The 18,137-nt window shown below is 47.3% G+C and overlaps 1 protein-coding gene across 10 annotated transcripts in view; it reads left to right on the top strand.

Annotated features, from left to right (window-relative positions):
• The window catches only part of PDE11A (phosphodiesterase 11A), a 299,742-nt gene extending 281,933 nt beyond the window's left edge, over positions 1-17,809 (top strand). For 9 of the 10 annotated variants that reach the window (XM_053268433.1, XM_053268491.1, XM_053268474.1 and 6 more), the window contains one exon: positions 12,114-15,368. In XM_053268433.1, the coding sequence (XP_053124408.1) occupies positions 12,114-12,290 (177 nt within the window). In that variant the 3' untranslated portion in view covers positions 12,291-15,368. Of the gene's footprint in view, positions 1-12,113 lie in introns of all 10 variants that reach the window. The other variant, XM_053268425.1, reaches the window with a different exon arrangement.
• Positions 17,810-18,137: the final 328 nt, after the last annotated feature.

Raw genomic sequence — 18,137 nt, 5'->3', positions numbered from 1 at the left:
CTGCTCAACCCTCACTTCCATCCCCAATGAAGGAGAAATGTGTGAGCCTCAAAATCTAAACTTCACTGGCACATCCCTTACTGCCTTTCCCCCACTCACATACATATACCTCTCACCCAGTGGTGGCTGGAGCGGGTGCGGGTGCCGTTGGGGTGGTGGTGGGAGGCACCTTAAAGTATAAATTAGTAGGTGCTTACCTCCCATACTGCCACATTTGAAAGCTCTTCCCAGCAGCAGCAGCGCACCACCCAGCACCTGCTGCAGCTGAGGACCGACTCTGCCACTCAGCTGGCGCCCACACATTTTCTGGCCACGCAAATGGCCTCTGCCAGCTGCGTGGTGGAGCTGCTCCTGTGTGGTAGAGCTGATCCTCCAGTACTCTTTGCAGTGGGTACTGGGCGCTGCGGCACTGCTGGGAAAAGCTTTCAAGTGCAGCAGTACAGGAGGTAAGTGCCGACTGATTTATACTTAAAGGTGCCTCCCGCCGCCCGCCTCCCATGGCACCCACATCAGCTGCCACTGCTCTCACCAAACCAGTAATGTAGAGAAGCAAACAAATAACAAGGCACCACAATTGAACTAGCTTGTGATGTCTTGCCTGTCTTCCCATTTAGAGGAGGTAGGTTGGAAAGAGCAAACATGATCATGAAAACATTGGGGCTATTCCCACAATCAGGCGAAATCGGGCTAGGGGAGCCTAGCCCGATTTCGCCTGATCATGGGAGCCACCGGGCTCGCAGGTGAGCCCGATGGCTTCCAGGCAGTTAACCCGCCAAACTACCCCTCCCCTTAAACCGGTTTTGTGGAGTGAGCGCTCCGCAAACCCGGTTTTTCTAATCATGAGTTGCTGCGGTGCGGCTCCGCACCACAGCAACTCATGACTAGACCCCCGACCGGGAGGCTTAAAAGCAGCCTCCCGGCTCGGGGGTCTCTCCAGTATGCCCTGTGCGCTCATGCAGGACATAGTGGAGCTTCTGGGGCTGCATGGCCCCCGATCCTCCCAGCCCCCGCCGGCTCCATAACGGAGCCAGCATTTGTGTGGGCGGCTGATCCGGATCATGAGGAGAGCCTCATTTTCTAGAATCAAGATCCATTGTACTTTGAGAGCCCACATGTTTCCATGGACCAAGAGATCAGTCATGGAGGCTGTTCTCATGTGCAGGCAAAACCGGGCTAAGGAAGCCCAGCCCAGTTTTGCCTGTGCATGAGAACCTCCAAGAGCCACATGTGGCAGCATGGCGTCAAACCCTCATGGGAGCCCCAGCTGTTAGGCCAGGTTAAGGGTGCAAACTCACCATTCGCCCGGGCGAACAGATTGTGTGTTGGTGCTGCATGGCTCCGTGTGGCACCCACACACCAGCAGCCTCCCAGCCGGTGTCACAGAACTCCCTGTAATGCACCAGACACTCACGCAGTGTATAATGAGTGTTCCAGAGTTTCCTGACCACCAAACTTCCCTACTACCAGCAAAAGCTGGCAATCAGCTGGGCAGGCAATGTGCCTGCCTGGCAACAAGGAGAGGATCTTCTGCAGGGAAGAGAAGCTTTTTGAGGCTTCCTCTTATTGCCCCTTTTTTCTCCCTATCATGGAGTCATAACACTGACTTGAGAAAGCTGTTCCATATCCACAAACTGGAAATAACAGTGATGCACCTCACTGTTGTGAAAGCAAACCCAGGGGCATAGCTAGCCCGCTGGCGGCCCGTGTGCGGCCGCGGCAGGCGCCCCGATAGCCCTGCCCCTGCGTCTGACGTCAGACGCAGGGGATAGCCACACCCCCGTGTCTGACGTCAGACGCGGGGGTGTGGCCTGGCTCCCGAACGGAGCCTTGAGGCTCCGTTCGGGACTCAGCTCAGTTGTAACTGCTGAAGGGGCTGCGCGGCCCCTTTGGCAGTTAGAAGAAGGCTGGTGCTGCTTTCACAGCACAGCCCAGAAGCAGCTCTTCCCTGCAGGGAAGAGCCGCTCCTGGGCTGTGTTGCGAACGCAGCACCAGTCTTCGCTCCTGAAGGGGCCGCGCGGCCCCTTCAGGAGCTAGTTAGGCTGGCGCTGCGTTCGCAGCGCGCAGCCAGGAGCGACTCTTCCCTGCCTTTGCAGGGAAGAGCCACTCCTGGCTGGTGCTGCAAACACAGCGCCAGCCTTAGTTTAGTCCCCGAAGGGGCAGCGCGGCCCCCGCTCGGTAGCTAAACTACCGCCCCCGTGTCTGACGTCAGACACGGGGGGCGTGTTGGGGCCGCTCTCGCAGCTCCTGATTGGTCACCGGCCCGTGTTCTTTGAACCCGTTGGCCCAATGTTGGCTCCGCACCTGAGCAAACCCAAGCAATGTGAAGTACATTGTAAATTAAAACTGCTGTATTGCATGATGCAGCTTGACTTGACAGCAAGAGAAAAGAGATATGGGTGCATGGGTAAGAGAATTTGAAACTGTGTCTGGGAGGAGATTTCAAAATTGTGAATCCCCAAAGTATATCAAGATTTTAGTAAGTGGATCCTAGAGTCTAGATTGTTGGCTGGGCAAACTGTATACCAAGAAGAAGGATTTTTAATCCATGGGAATGGCTCAGAATTAGAGCCGGGTCTCCTGATCAGTGTGACCCGGTTTTTGTGAGTGCGCGGAGAGAGTAGGCTAAGCCCACTCTCCCTGCACACGAGCAGGGAGGGAACCCTGGGCGGCCGGATTGGCCACCCACACGATTCCCGGCTCCGTGATGGAGCCGGTGGGGGCTGGGGGGAGCGGGGGCCGATTGGCCCCCGGAAGCTCCAGCATGCCCTGCGCGACCGTCCAGGACATGCTGACGAGACCCCCGGAGCCGGGAGGCGGCTTTTCGCCTCCCCTCCGGGGGTCTCCTCATGAGGAGCCGCAGCGTGGAGCCACAGCACGGAGCCGCAGCGCGGCTACTCACGATCGGGGAGCCCGGGTTTGCAGAGTGCTTGCTCCACAAACCCGGGCTAAGGGGAGGGCTACAAAAGTGGGCTAGCCACTTGTAAGCCACCAGGCTTGCCTGCGAGCCCGGTGGTTTACGTGATCAGCAAAAATTGGGCTAGACCTAGACCAATTTTTGCTGATCGTGAGAATAGCACCAGTATGAAACAAAATATGGGGACAGAAAGCTACTTATCCCCTACTAAAGATTTTTGTACTATCACGCTACAGCTTTGAGTTTAGCATGAAGAAAAATATAAGAGTCAGGTAACTTAGGCACCCTTGTGAGTTTGACCACAAAGCAAGGATGCTAGGGAAGTAAAGTGCCTCCCCTCCACAATGGCAAGTTTAAGAAACCAACCTCACCTAACTTCATTTAAAAAATAAATAAACATGTTAGGTTTAAAAATGAAACTTTAAAGATAAAACTAGTTTCAAAATTAGAAAGGCAACAATGATATACAAGGGCAATCCAGTTTTGTACAGAGTTGCCTGTTGGGCAGAAGGTGTTAGTGAGTTTGGTGCAATGAATTCCTGGCTTTTTAGGAAATAAGTTCATTCTCTTGCAGTTAAGTTTTCTGACCTGAAGAAGCTGAGAGAAATGTGTAGCCATGACCTTCAGGGTCGTGGTAGGGGCTTCCTACTTTCATGCTGACATTCGCCATCATTGTTATGGCGAATGAAGTTCTTGGGGCAGGAAAGAAAAAATCCTGAGGAAAAGGAGATGATCCCTTAAACAGACACAGTTTCTAAAGTAATGAAATTATGAGCCTCTTCTCACGATTAGTGAGAAGGGCTAAAGGGTGGACTTCGGGGAAGGCAGGTCAAATATACCTTCCCACCAGATGATCAATGAAACATTGCTGGGTGTGCTACCCATGTGCCCAGTTGATGCCCCTGCATGCCAAGGCAGCAGGGAGGGTTGGAGGCCGGGATGTGTCATCCCAGCTCCCAGAAATACAATGATGCACCATGCAAGGTGCATCATGGAGCTCCCTCTCCCCTCCCCGGTCTTCCCACAGTGTGGCAGCTGCTGCTGTAAGCAGTCGCGGCTGCCACATGATTTTTTTTTTTAAAATAGAGTTAAGGGAGCACTCCCTTAACCCCATTTTAGGGGGCGTCTTCACAGGCAGTTTTACACAGGTGGGTTGTTTTTAGGTGGAGGCTTCACAGGTGGGTTTGTGACGGAGCCGGTAATTGTCTGGGTAGCCGATTCGGCCACCCAGGGAGGGCTCCATGATCGTCTTCATGGAGAGCGGGTCAAACCCACTCTCCTCGCAAACCCCTTTTCGGCTCTACACACTAATCGTGTGTAGTGCCTCATAGCCTTTTGGGATACTGTGTACACAATTCTGGCCACCCTATCTAAGAAAGATCATTGTAGAGTAAAAAAACATGCAGAAGAGGACAACCACAATGATCAAGGGTTTGGAGCGCCTTCTCTATGAGAAAAGGCTAATACATTCCAGGTGTTTATGATAGAGATTTGTAAAAATACGAGAAAGCAGAGATTATTTTTAGTTCCCCTTTCATATTAATAGAACTAGGGATCATCCAATGAAAGTGTATATAATAACATTCTTCTTTATATAATGGGTTTATAATGAATTAGAGTCCACAAAATGTGGTGATGGGCATTTGATTAGACCATATGGTTTTAAAATGAGATTAGACAAATTCATGAAGAATAGATCTGAATATGAAGGCATCATGTAGCCTATTATCAAATACTGTGTGTATTGAGCATTGCACACACAATCACACAGACATGGGTGCTCTTACCCCTGGATTTTGGGGCCGAAGTCCAAGAACTCCACACCACATAGGGGCCCCCAAATCCTCTTTAGTCTGTTCTGGGTGGTGTGGTTGCTGATGGCCCACACTGTGCTTGGTGGCCAAGTGTGATTATGACCTGTGCCGGGTGCTTTAGAGACAGAGGGGCGAGTGGAGAAAGAAATATGTATGATGGGAATATGCTGAAGCTATTCATCTCACGGTCTGTCAAAATCAGGCTAAGGGAGCCTAGCCCGATTTTGGCAGACCTTGAGAACCACCAGGCTCGCAGCCGAGCCCAGTCTCACAGAAGTGGGTCACCCGCTTAAGTAGCCCTCCCCTAAGCCCAGGTTAGCGGAGTAAGCGCTCCGCTAACCTGGACTTTCTGATCGTGAGTTGTTGCGACATGGCTAAAAAGCAGCCTCCTGGCTCGGGGGTCTCTCCAGCATGCCCTGCATACTTGCGCATGGCATGCTGGAGCTTTAGGGAGCTGTGCGGCCCCCGAACTCCTCAGCCCCCGCCAGCTTCGTAACGGAGCTGGCAGTCGTGTGGGTGGCTATGCCCACTCTGCCCGCTAACCCCATTTTGGCAGTTCCCACTGATCGTGGGAACTGCCTCATTAAGTTGCTTGTTGAAATGTTCCTGCTAATGCATATTTGCATGAATATACCTGTTTTATATTTTTAGATTCTTGTGAGTTCAGTTGCTGTTTGTGTCCTGAAGAACCCACGTGTTAAAAATACTGTGGACCGGGTCTCACAATCAGTGAGACCTGGTTTTGCTGAGTGCATGGGGAGAGAGCCCTGGGCGGCCGGATCGGCGGCCCACATGATTGCTGGCTCCATGACAGAGCTGGCAGGGGCTGGGGAGCTCGGGGGCTGCGCGGCCCCTGGAAGCTCCAGTATGCCCTGCGCGAGTGCACAGGGCATACTGGGGAGACCCCCAGAGCCGGGAGGCAGCTTTTTGCCTCCCCTCCGGGGGTCTACTCACAAGTAGCCACACGATCAGCAAAAATCGGGCTAGCGGAGGCTAGCCCGATTTTTGCTGTTCATGAGAATAGCCCCTGTGTTTGTCACGGTGCTTGTGTGTGGGGGGTGGGGGATGGTGCTTAACTTGCATCGGGGGAGGGGGCCTCCAGGGAGTGGCCTCCAAAAGCCTTTCGGCCCAGGCTCCAAAATTACTTAAGTGCACTGTTGATAACTCGCCATGATAGCTATATGGTGCCTTAATGTTTGGATGTTGGGTTGTCCAGCCCATCAGCCCTTGAGCATTAAAACCATTTTTTGCCAATCTTACCACACATATAGGGGCCATTCACATGACTGGGAGGGTGAGTGGTGGGAGAGACTACACTCCCAGACCGTGCTCCTAGATGATCCCCACAGCGCCACACAGTGTAGAGCTCCAGAGGCCAGGATGATGTATCCTGGCCTCCAGATGTCCTACAATGCACCACACCACAAGCAAAGTGCATTGACAGCATCCCCTGTCAGATGGGCTACATGCAGCCCAAGGAGACACCCAATCCTGGCAGCTCTCACTCCCTTAACCTCAGCTAAGAGCCGGGCTTAGGAGGTTAGGTTGTGCGGGAGCACCGGGATTCATGTGGATCCTGGCACTCCACATGAGCAGACTAGCCCAGGCTGCGCGGCCTGTGGGAACAGTCTCAATGAGGTCAACATTCACACAATAAAAAACTCTGTTCTACCAGGATTTGGGAGCTGTCTGTGCTCAGTGGTGCACCTAGGTCATTTTGGAGCCGGGACCTGAAGGGTTTCGGAGGCTCTCCCCTCCGTTCCCGCCCACTGAGAGGCCCCCCTGACACAAGGCCCACCTTAAAAGATTTTTGCAACCAGCCGCCAGGAGGGCGCAGGTCGGATTTGGAGAGTGCTGGAAACAGCCTGAGGCTGGAGGGGGCGCAACCTGCCTGGGGGGTGCTTTTGTCTGTGTGCCATTGCAGGAGTTCCACGGGGCTCCTGGGCTTGTTTCGGGGGCCCGAACTGAGATCCAACCAGACCAGAGAGGGTTGGATGAGGAGAGTGCTCAGGGAAAGAGTCGGGTGTCCATTTGGAATGAGCCAACAGGCTGCATCCGCTGTGAGCTTGGAATGCAGGTTGGGCCTGGGGGACGGGATGGAGGCAGTCCATAGTAAGGGGTGGGAGAGGAGTGCTGAGCAATGCAGAGGTTGGGGGCCGTGTGGATGGCAGCCCGAACTCGTGGAAGAGCTGTGCTCCCCACGATTGTTGACAGGTCGCATGCGCTGTGTGTACGGGCAGGCGTGCGCAGCAACAGCACGGAGTGGAGGGAGTGGAGCGGACAGTAATGGTAGGAGGGCCTGGTGCGTGGCTGTGCATGAAGATGGCTGCTGGCTGCTCCCTGCGCCCACACAGAGGCGATCTGTCCCATTGGCGCGGGGCAGTGGTGGGGCAGGTGCGGGGTGGCGACAAGCCTCTGGGGAGGCCCCCCAAACATTCCCCACCCCCAAGACAGGAAGCCACGGACCAGATGCCCAAGGTCCGTGGGAAAGATTGCCTTTGTCTGTGCTTCCAGTTTTCAGCTGTGTGGAAGCAAGGTAGGAGGAAAACCTGGGTAGAAGTGATTGTGTGGAAGCAAGGTAGGAGGAAAAGCTATCCAGCTTTCCCTCCTACCTTGCTTCCACACAATCACTTCTACCCAGGTTTTCCTCCTACCTTGCTTCCACAAAACCAAAAATTGGGAGCACACTCAAATCCCAAACCCAGATAGAACACAGTTTTTGATTGTGTGAATCACCTCAGTGTCTTCGGTCAGCCCCTATGTACCTGCATTTAGGATTGCCAGAGGTTTTCTGGGTCTGACTAGGTAGAGTCCAACAAATCATGGTTGTCTTGCAGGCAATGCCATGCCTTGCATACGCTGATCACCAAGTGCAGTCAGAAAAAAAAAAAAATCCAAGGACATAGCACACTTAAAAGACCATTCATGTGGTTTTTATTTCATTGGTGGACAACTAACATTGGTTAGATTTTAGAGACCAAGTCAGACTGAAAATGGTTGCATTTTTATTAAAGTGGAAGTTGGATACCCAGCTTTGAAATGTCAGTTTTGAGAGAATGAATGAAAGCAAAAAGCGCTGCACCAAGGAGCACCAGACAACTGGCATTCAGTAAAAGGGAACGTGATGTGTAGAACAAAGAGCGAAAGGTACAGAACCTCCATTGTGCTAAAGCCAAAAGACCTAAATGGCTCAGGAATAAACCGGTGGATTGATTCAGATATGGGCAGGTGCTAAGAAAGTAATTTAGGAAATGTTCAAGGAATCTGCTGGGAGGAGAAAAATGTGTTGCTTTTGAGATAATTTCCCAGAAGCTTCATAAAAGAAAATTGATTACAGGAATGCAATAAGTAAAAGAAAGCCAAAATATATAGTAATCAAATGAGTTTTTAATTATATCTCAGCCAGATATAAAATCCAAATAGTGTACTTTGTATCCAGAAACTGGGAGTAATGACTTGGTAGCTGAATTATTTTTAAAAGGCTAATTTCCATAGGAATTATAGTAGTATGGTTTAATTAAAAGAGTGGATCTGTGTCCCAAAGCCAAAGTGTACTAAATACACAAATAGAGCTTAAATATCAAAGGAACCTCTGAAGAAAGGAGTTTTATACCCTGTACATAAAATCTACCCTTTGGAGTATTTCTAGTCCAAATGTCGCCTGATTAATGTGCATAACAAACGACAGTGTTTTTTCATTACACTATATATTTTACCACTATTCTATAGAATTAATTGCCTATACTTTACTTACGACTGAAAATCAAAGACCAGGGAAATATCCCCCTCAGTTTTATTTCACTCCATCTTAATAGCCCTAAGCCAATAATGAACAGTATTTGAAGTAGTGTTCTCACCCTTGTTAGGTAATCTGGATACACCTGAGTTGCCAAATTCTTTAATACAGAGGTTCCCTACCTGTAGTACTCTGGATATTGTTGAACTATGATTCCCATCAGCCCCAGCTACAATTTATTGTGGCTGGGGGTGATGGAAGTTGTAGTTCAGCAACATCTGGAGAACCACAGATTGGGAACCCTTGTTTGAATACATACAAGGTGGTGGGGTTTTTTTACCAGGTGCGTGTGTGTGTGTGTGTGTGTGTGTGTGTGTGTGTGTGTGTGTAGCAGGAGGTAAAACATGCTACTTAGTTTGGATCCATTCTGTATGCACCAGAGCACTCTTGTAAAGTAGTCTAGCAAGTAGTCTAGCAAGGTCTTCACACGTGCCCAGCTAAGGTGTGTGGAGGAGAAGAGCCCTGACAGTCAAGGCTGTGCGCACAGTTCTGATGCCCTTTCCCTGATGGTGCTCTTGTACTCAGCTGTCAGTGCTGGCCTTCCAACCTTCTATATGCTCTGTGTATTAATCACCCAATCCTTCTCTCTCAGTACGCCAAGGCCAGTCTTAATCCATGCTGTTATTAGGCAAGTTTGCAAAGGCTTCAGTGCTTCTTGAATGAATGATAACTCATTGTGGAAAGTACAGGATACATCAACAACTGCAGCAGAAAACCCAGCTGGCCCAATTTAATTAAGTCATGACCAATCCAGCATTTGTTGGACCTCTCTCAACACTTCTGCCTCTGACCTGCATGTGACATGACTATGCCCCTAAAGGTTGTGTACACTCTCCGATAAAGCCCTTAACAGCTTGGCTCCAGGGTCTGTAAGAGAGTGCCTCCTTTGTCATGAACCCTGCCACCTGTTACGATCTTCTGGAGAGGTCTGGTGACAGTTGCCACTGGCTCCTTTGGTGGCGACCCAGGACCGGGCTTGCCCTGTGGTTGCCCTGGGGCTTTGGAATATACTCCCTACTGAAACAAGAGCATCTCCTTCTCTGTTTGTTTTCAGGGAGACCCTCAAGATTCACCTGTTCTCGCAGGCTTTTAATTAGAATTAATTTCAATCATTTGTTTTAATAACTGTTTTATGCTGTTGTTCTGTCTCGTGTATTTTAATCTGTGTTGACTTTCAAATCTTATTTTAAATTTTGTAGATCGCCTGGAGATGGACATCTCAGGCAGTATAAAAATATGATAAATACAATAAATTACCCACCTTCCCCGCAGCCTGTTCTGGAGCCCTTCTCGCTACTTGTGAGGAGAGGATCTCTATGAGGCTCTTCTCACAACCCGCAGAAACCTGTGGGTCACGTGTGCTGCAATGGGAGCCACGCGGCTCCTGGCAGAAAGCCCATGTGATTGCCCCCACTTAAATGAGGTTAGCGGAGTGTGCGCTCCGCTAACCCCGTTTACCTGACTGTGTGTCACTGCAGTGTGGCGCCCTACCATGGCAGCTCATGAGGAGACCTCCAACGAGGAGGCAACAACAAGCCTCCTGGCATCGGCGGGGGGGGACTCCCCAGAATGCCCCGCGCACTTGCACAGGGCATTCTAGGACTTCCGGGGGCCAGGAGGCCCCTGATCCCTGCTGCCCCAACCAGCTCCATGACAGAGGCGGGCGATCCATGTGGGCGGGTGATCCAGCCACCCAGGGCTAGCCGCCTGGTCGCCTCTGGGGAGAGCGAGTCAAGCCCACTCTCCCTGCAAAACCTCTTACGGCTCTCCACACTGCTCGTGTGGAGAGCCTCTGTGTCTATCTAAAGCCTCACTGAATTGTTCTTAAATGGACCAATCAAAGCTTTTGTTAATGAGGTCAAACTATGGTCTACCTGGGTTATGTGGAAGCAAGGTAGGAGGAAAACCTGGGTAGACGTGATTGTGTGGAAGCAAGGCAAGAGGGAAAGCTATCCAGGTTTTCCTCCTACCTTGCTTCCACACAACTGAACTTTGGGAGCACAAGCTGCTCCCAAACCCAGAACACAGTTTTTTATTGTGTGAATGGTCTCATAGATAAGTTTCAAAACACAGAACACTATATAATGCATGAATAGCCCATACAGCGACAGCCTGCTCTCCTAGGGCCATATACAACATTGTTAAAAGAGTGGACCAGGGCATCACTGGGGGTGTCCCATGGGGCACGAGCCCCCAGTGAATTGCTCAGAGCCCCAGATCTCACCAGCCACCTCCCTTCTCCATGGCCTCTTCCAGAAAGGAAATGCAGTAGTGGAGGCACCTGCACAGTGCATGGGAGAGAACTCCTAGGCTCACCTAGCACTCTGCTGCTTCCACCTTCACAGATGCTGTTTTTGATCTCTCTCTCCTGGCAGCACCCCTGGAGTGGATTCTCCTTCTCATTCAGAGCAGCAATACAGGGATGCTGCTCTGTGTTTTGATAGATATGATCCCTTAAGGGAGTGGGCAGCACCTAGCTTGGTTATTCAGCACTGAGCGAAAACACTCTGCATATGTGCAGAGGCACTTTTCTGCCTGCAAAGGTAGTGCTAACGATTTAGTAGATATGATTCCTGGAGCGGGGTGGGGAGGGCTGTGATTGTTCGCTGACGGAGAGGCAGATGTGCTAAAGTGGCACATGCTATGTGTGCAATTATTATAAGGCACACAAAAGTGTAGCCCCACTAACTCCAGCATTTGCCCTCCACCAGTGGATCTTGTCTCTTCCCTCCTCCCAATAATTATTTCTGCAAATGCCATTGACTTCAGTCAGTAGTGGGAGTCTGGCACAGAATGGGTGGGTGCGGGGTTCATTGGAGAAAAACTGCACACGATTCACCATCAGGATCCTGAGCATCAAAACCTGGAGACTTGGTCAGCACTGGTAGCTCTTGCAGAGGTGACAATGTCTGGACTTGAGTACTCTGCTCATTCTCCCTGCCCCACTAACCTGGTCTAGAAGCACCCACTGAGTTCTGCTGGGTTTTACAGGATCAAATAAATGAGCTGCAAGTAAATGACTCTTTGGAAGGGGCAAAACCCACCCAGTAGCCCCTATCCAATATGGGTATGTAAAATTGGGAGTGCACACAAGAGTACGTTATTCAGTTACTCACATTTTACATACTTGCCGTGGGATATACCAGTGAAACACTACTATAAGTTTAGCAAACACATTTGCTATGCACAGTGCAAAGTAACCCACAGAGAGGTTTGATATGAGAAAATTTGCCAGGGAGTCTGATCTGTTCCAACTTTAACTGGAATGGATTTGCATGGAGCTGAAGGCTGTTGCTTTAGAAAGTGCAAGAAAAAGAAGTGTTCTGACCGCTTTGTTTTATCTTGTTTTCAATAAGGGCACCTTAGATACCAGCTTTCTTTCCCCCACCCCCAAGGATTCCAAGGTTGATCAGAAACTTTCCTTTAGCATTCTGGAATGGTGTGCAAAGATCTATCTAACAAAAGGTTCCAGAAAGGAGCCTTTTCATGGAGCCACATGGCAAATTAAAATGGGCAAACAGACTACGCTTTGTCTAGGCTGGAATTAATATCCTAATTAATGATTTGTGGTTCTTCTGCTTTCTCCCAGGCTTTAGTGAAAGTGAATGGAAAGCTGAAGCCCATGCTGGATTCAGTGGTGGCCAATAAGAAAAAATGGGAGGAACTGCACCAAGGAAGACTGCTCTCCCAGGCAGCAGCAGCAACCACATTGTCCTCCTCGTCCGCCTCTTCCAACTCTGCCATGTCTCTGGAGGACATAAATTAAGCCTGCAAATGTTTGCCGCTGTTAGAATAAGAAGCAAAGCATCTGAAAGGCTGGCTGAAGCGAAGCTAGCCTCAGCATCTTTTTCGTTAACAAAATGCAATCACAGACTCGCTTAATGTGAACAAATATGATCTGGCTGGCCACGGTTTAGCTTTTCCCCGGAAGCTTCCTTGGTTCTGAAGGAAGGATCTGCAATGAGATTGCGCTGGTAGTACCGGCAGTCACCCAAAAGACTTGGCGCAGTCTGCATTGGGTCAGCTGCACTACAGTTCAGCTGCTGCTATGAAACTGGCAGAACATGGTCACAAAGGATTGCCGTAACAGGAGCTTACCACTTGGGGAAATTAGTAAACGAGAGCATGGCTGAAATTTAAGAAATGACCGAGGCATCTGCAAGGGGCTGCTGGAGAATGGTTTTGCTATAATAACCTGAGTTTGCACCTCTCTAGCATTTGCTAATATGAACCAGTTCTACCTGCGTTTGTGATGTTTATCCTTTTACTCCTTCCTTTTATTATGCTTGAATATTCAGAGGAGCCTGCTATATATTCTACAGAAGTATTTTTTTTTCTTTTTACAACAAAGCTTCATATGATTGATCAGGGCTTTTAGAATTGCCTATCTTTGCTACATTTAAGGGGAACATGAACTTTATTACATTTAAAAACACCAACCTGTTCTGGCTTCCTTAAGATTTTCATATTAGCAATGCAATTGAATTGCTCTGCAGGCGGATGTTTATATAAAGGTAACATTTCTGCATGGTAATTTGGGTTCTTTTAGAATTTTCTTTTAAATATTCATTTTAAAGCTGCTTTGCGCCCCTAAGAAAAGAACCCATGGCATTTCATGAATATTGCATAATAAAAATGAAATCTGTTGCCTTCTGGTAGAGAATTTGCACTATAGGTATGGCTATGGCTTTCTGGAGATATTTTCTGAATCACATTAAGTCTGATAATTACCGTTAAGAATTGGTGTGGCATTGGTGTATGTCACAAAAGGAGCAATGACTACCTCTGCTTTTTTGGCCAGCTTTTTTTTTTTTAACAGTAACTTGTCAGTCTAATACACTGTTGCAGCTAACAGAAATCCAGTTGAAGATTGCATGTGCAGAGATACGGTGAGAGTTTCTCGTGCGTGTGTGTGTGTGTGCAACATTTGACTCATGTTTGAGAGACACAGGAGTGAAATATATCCATGGGCACATCTACACTGAAGCTGAGCTCACTCCTATTTATTTATTCACTCCCCCCCACCCCCCATTATTTCAGTGCCAGCATGACAAGCGACTGGTCCTTTGCTCCCAAATTAGATTTGGAATTACACACGATGCCCAGTTCAGTTCACACAACCAATGTTGTGTGAGAGTCTGTGGATCAAGGGTTCACCACATGGAGCATTGGCCATGTGGTTGCCTCACCACCTGCCAAGGCCACCACAACTCAGCCAACATGTATGGTGCCATTTTGTGAGCTCCTGGGCGCATGTTACAGAAACCATGAGGCTGCCTCCTCAGGCACCACATTCTATACAAATCCAAATACCTTCCATGTTTAACATGCCAACTTGACGTGGATTGAGAAGGAGCTGAGATTACTCTGGAGCTGAGATTTGAATGATGGCTGCAAACGAGCCATCATGCTGATGGGCACAGTGCATGTGAGGGAAGGGCTGATCCCTGCAGGAGTGCAGTACATGCCTGGGTGGGCTGAGACACGCTGCATCTATCTATGAACTCCCTGCCTGGCTAGTTTGGTAGATCAGCCAGCAGCATGGAGGGCGGAGGGCAGGGTTTGCTGCCGTATGCCCAGCTGTAGTACTTTACTTTTCCCCACTGGAAAAAATGGTGTCTACTTATTTATGCATGAAAAACTAAAGAGGCCCACTCAGGGACATCATTGGGGTAGGGGCTAGCCTGTTCCCTGCTCCTGGCAACTTTTGCCATTGAGAATCAAGCCTGCTCCTGTTTCTGTACCCCTGCCTCTTTGCCTGCATACTTTCACCCTGGGTTTTGTTTCTTGGACATGCCAAGAGTGTGACAGAATGTTGAGAACTGGTTTTTAGTACGATCCTGTTGATGGGGCTGAATTTGCACACCCATGCACACTGCAATCTTTTTTAAAAAGCGTTTATAATTCTGCCAACCATTCTCTGTGATCTGCAAAGGAAAATGACAAAGGCAATAGCCCTGGCTTCAGGTTCACAGGAGTTGCATCAAAACACTGTTGTTTTGTGCGGGCTGTAATGAAGAGTATTTACTTTTTTCTGATGCAATTTACAGCACAGAAATATCAGGTCACATCATGCAAATACACCGAAAAACCTCCATTCTGTGTGTGCAACGGTATCTTTGAAATTGTCACTCACCTGTAATAAACATCAAATGCTGCCGAGATGTTCTGTTTCTCAGTGTAATACAGTTTAACTCTGTGAAAGGTTGTTTCTGACTGGCACTAGGAATCTTGGCAAGCTGAGGGCGGACTGCTGCAACAATCAGAAACTGCGGTTTGCTATCTGTCAGTCTCCCAAATGCATGCTGATCTGTATTCAATAGAATATTTAGGATTTCAAAGTCATAAGGCTGCCTGACTTAAGAAGACACAAGGTGCTATGTTCATCCACAGTTGAAAGCCCTGCAGACAGATTGTAGGTGTGTGCATTGCAGAAGCACCACTGGGCATTCTTATTTGTGGGCATGGATCTAGGACTGGAGAGAACTGCACAGATTTAGTACCTCCAGGATAAACATCTAAGCACAAGGCCCTCAAAGTATTCTTTGACATCTATGACCAACAAAGAACAGATGGTTTTTAAATCTTCATATTACTTTGTGTTGTTAAGAACTTACAAAGAACTACACGAAACCCGTTATTTTCACAAACAACCAAGCTGTTTTTCATTCTTTTTACCAAAGAGTAATGGAACAGGCAGGCAGGGAAAGGGGAAATCCATGTTACTCCAGAGATGAATACCTACACTGTATAAACTTGGTCCCATTACCTTTCCAGTACCTCCCCCCGCCCCTCTTCTTCCCCAATAATAAATAAAGAGCCAGGATGGTGTGCTTTAAGCTCGTATGTGGCTTATGTATATAATATGTGCTTTATGGCAAAAACAGACACTGTGATTGACTTGGTCCTGCTGGCAGCTACATAAAGCTTTCCAGAATTTTGATACGGCATATTGCTAAGTGCGACATAATTTATAGCACATAACCTACAGCTTCCTCCAAGGTTGAGTGTTCCCTCATTTCCTCTCCTTTTTATTGGCTTCAGCACACTGTTGCCCATAGCAACAGCACTGGCAGTGACGGGAATGCAAAACCATTGCAAACTGACATACACTCGAGGCCCTAACAATGTCAACCATCCATCACACAGCTATTTGTAATTGCCTCCATCTATTTCCCATGTCTGGTGGTATCTTTTCTATTGTGGATCAAAATTCAGAAACTGCTGACTAATGCTGTGGTTCTGATACTCCCCAACCCTTTCACTCCTTTCCCCCGCCCTCTTCACCTCATGACTAATTTTGCTTTCAAACATACTGAAGCAACTCCTTCAGAATCAAGAGCCACTGACTTCTAAGCATGATTGCAAGATCCAGAGCACCATAGTTTTCCGGGTGAAGTTGGAGGTAGGTAGTTGTACTTGCCCAGTGAAACTCAGATATGGGTTACCAACCGTTCCACATATTAAGTGCTGAGCCTTCTTTTCTCTTTTGGAATTCTATTTATCTATCTATCTATCTAATTTCTATACCGCCCTTCCAAAAATGGCTCAGGGTGGTTTACAAAGAGAAATAACAAACAAATAAGATGGCTCCCTGTCCCCAAAGGGCTCACAATCTAAAAAGAAACGTAAGATAGACACCAGCAAGAGTCACTGGAGGTACTGTGCTGAGGTTGGATTTAATAGAATAGAATAGCTGAATTTAATAGTAAAAAGTCCTATTTGTATAAAGAACCCTATACTTGAATTTTATAAACCTACTAATCAAATCCCCATGTTGTACTAAGACTATTCACACAATCTACACATTATTGTATGGTCACGGATATATATGTTATTTGTATGTAGGAAATAAACCATTAAATTACACTGCATATCATATTAGATCTGACACATCACAGCTGTATTTTCTGGTTACATGAACACACAATAGCGTCTAAATATGCATAATTGTGACAAGACAGACAATGGCACAATTTTCACCATGTTCATATTATCCCTATACTCCCATAGAAAAAAATGTCATATGTGAGAAGCCATATTTACTGCATTTCACATGTATTCATTCTGGCACTATTAAATGTCACAGAAAAAGCATGCAAATTGCAGTGAGAGACTGGACATACAAACAGAGGAAAATAGTGGCTGCTTTGCATGCGTTTTCTGATAGGAAAGGTAAAGGCAATAGAAGACCACAATGCAGCACAGACATAACAGTCTGATGCTTATCAGTATGCCCAGTACTATTATTCATATGCATTTGAAAACTGCAGCCAAGAATGTCTGATACAAAAGTAAATTTGTAGAATTTGGAAATCAATAGTTTAACAGCTCACATGAATAGTCCTGCTATCCATATCTATGTTAAGCATGCTAGTGGCCCCACAATAAAATGAAAGACTCCTAACTTTGGAACTTGAAGATTAAATCAATACTCACTGTTGTTGTATTTCTTACCTATCAAGCTTTTTTTTTTTTTTAACCTCGCCCTTCCTCCAAAAAGCTCTTGGCACAAACAGGGGAGTTCTCATACTTTAGCTTTCACACAACTTTATGAGGCAGATTAGTGTGAAAGACAGTTTTTCTGTCCAAGGTCACCCAGTGAGTTTCATTGACTAAATCTGCATTTGAACTCAGGACTTTTCCATGCTCAACTATATCACACTAGCATATACAAAAAATAAGTGATGGGACCCTGCCTACCAAAGTTTGATGAAATGCATAGAAGGAAGCTAATCTTCCCTTTCCTCCCACAGTCCAAATCTTCCTCACTATGAAAAAATAAATTAACATGTTTATAGTAGCTGAAAAGGGTTCTAACCAAAGCAATGAGAAGGACATCTAAAATCAGTTGTAATACAAAGGTTGTGCAATCCTGAATGGTGCATTAGAAATGTCTTGTATGTTTCAATGAGTTTCACAATTAGATCATATTTTTATTACTTCTTTTCTGATTTGATGTTTGAGGCTATGGGCATGTTAGACTTGCACCAATCAACTGCGTGAGAAATACTGTTATAGACTGGCAATCAATATGTGTGTCATAATATACACATGTATAGCTAATTTTTTAAAGGATCTTGTGTACTGTAAAAATGCATATGCTATGGAATTTGGATTCGTATGACAATGTATGTCTCTTTCTCTGCCCTTTAATGCCATTCACTCCATTGGTTTGCCTTAGCTTCTTCAACTATCCCAATTCAACTTTTTTAACAGCATGATTTTGAAGTTGGTAGTTTGGGTTTATTTTATCTCAGTAAATAAATACCCCAAATCATTAAATGATTGTCTCATTTACATTTTTAATCCGGGCTCATTTGCACTGTGTTTTGCAGGGTTTTGAGCCACATGGAAAGAAGAGATAGTATTGTGCTTAAATGTTCAAAGCAACTCTCTCTCTCTCTCTCTCTCTCTCTCTCTCTCTCTCTCTCTCTCTCTGCTTTGATGTTCAAATTTATAATGGGCTTCTGAAATGCTCATTTGAAGCTTTGATCCCTGTAGATCCCTGCCTTGATCCTTACGCCCTCCAAAGGCTGCAATGATGGCCATTACAACCTGCTCCTATGCATGTTGTGTGCATGAAGTCCCCAGTGTCCACTGGGGCTTATTC

The sequence above is a fragment of the Hemicordylus capensis genome, chromosome 1, assembly GCF_027244095.1.
Source record: "Hemicordylus capensis ecotype Gifberg chromosome 1, rHemCap1.1.pri, whole genome shotgun sequence".
Classification (NCBI taxonomy): Eukaryota; Metazoa; Chordata; class Lepidosauria; order Squamata; family Cordylidae; genus Hemicordylus; species Hemicordylus capensis.
Note: the sequence above shows the minus strand (reverse complement) of the source record. Positions and strands in the feature narration are given on the sequence as shown.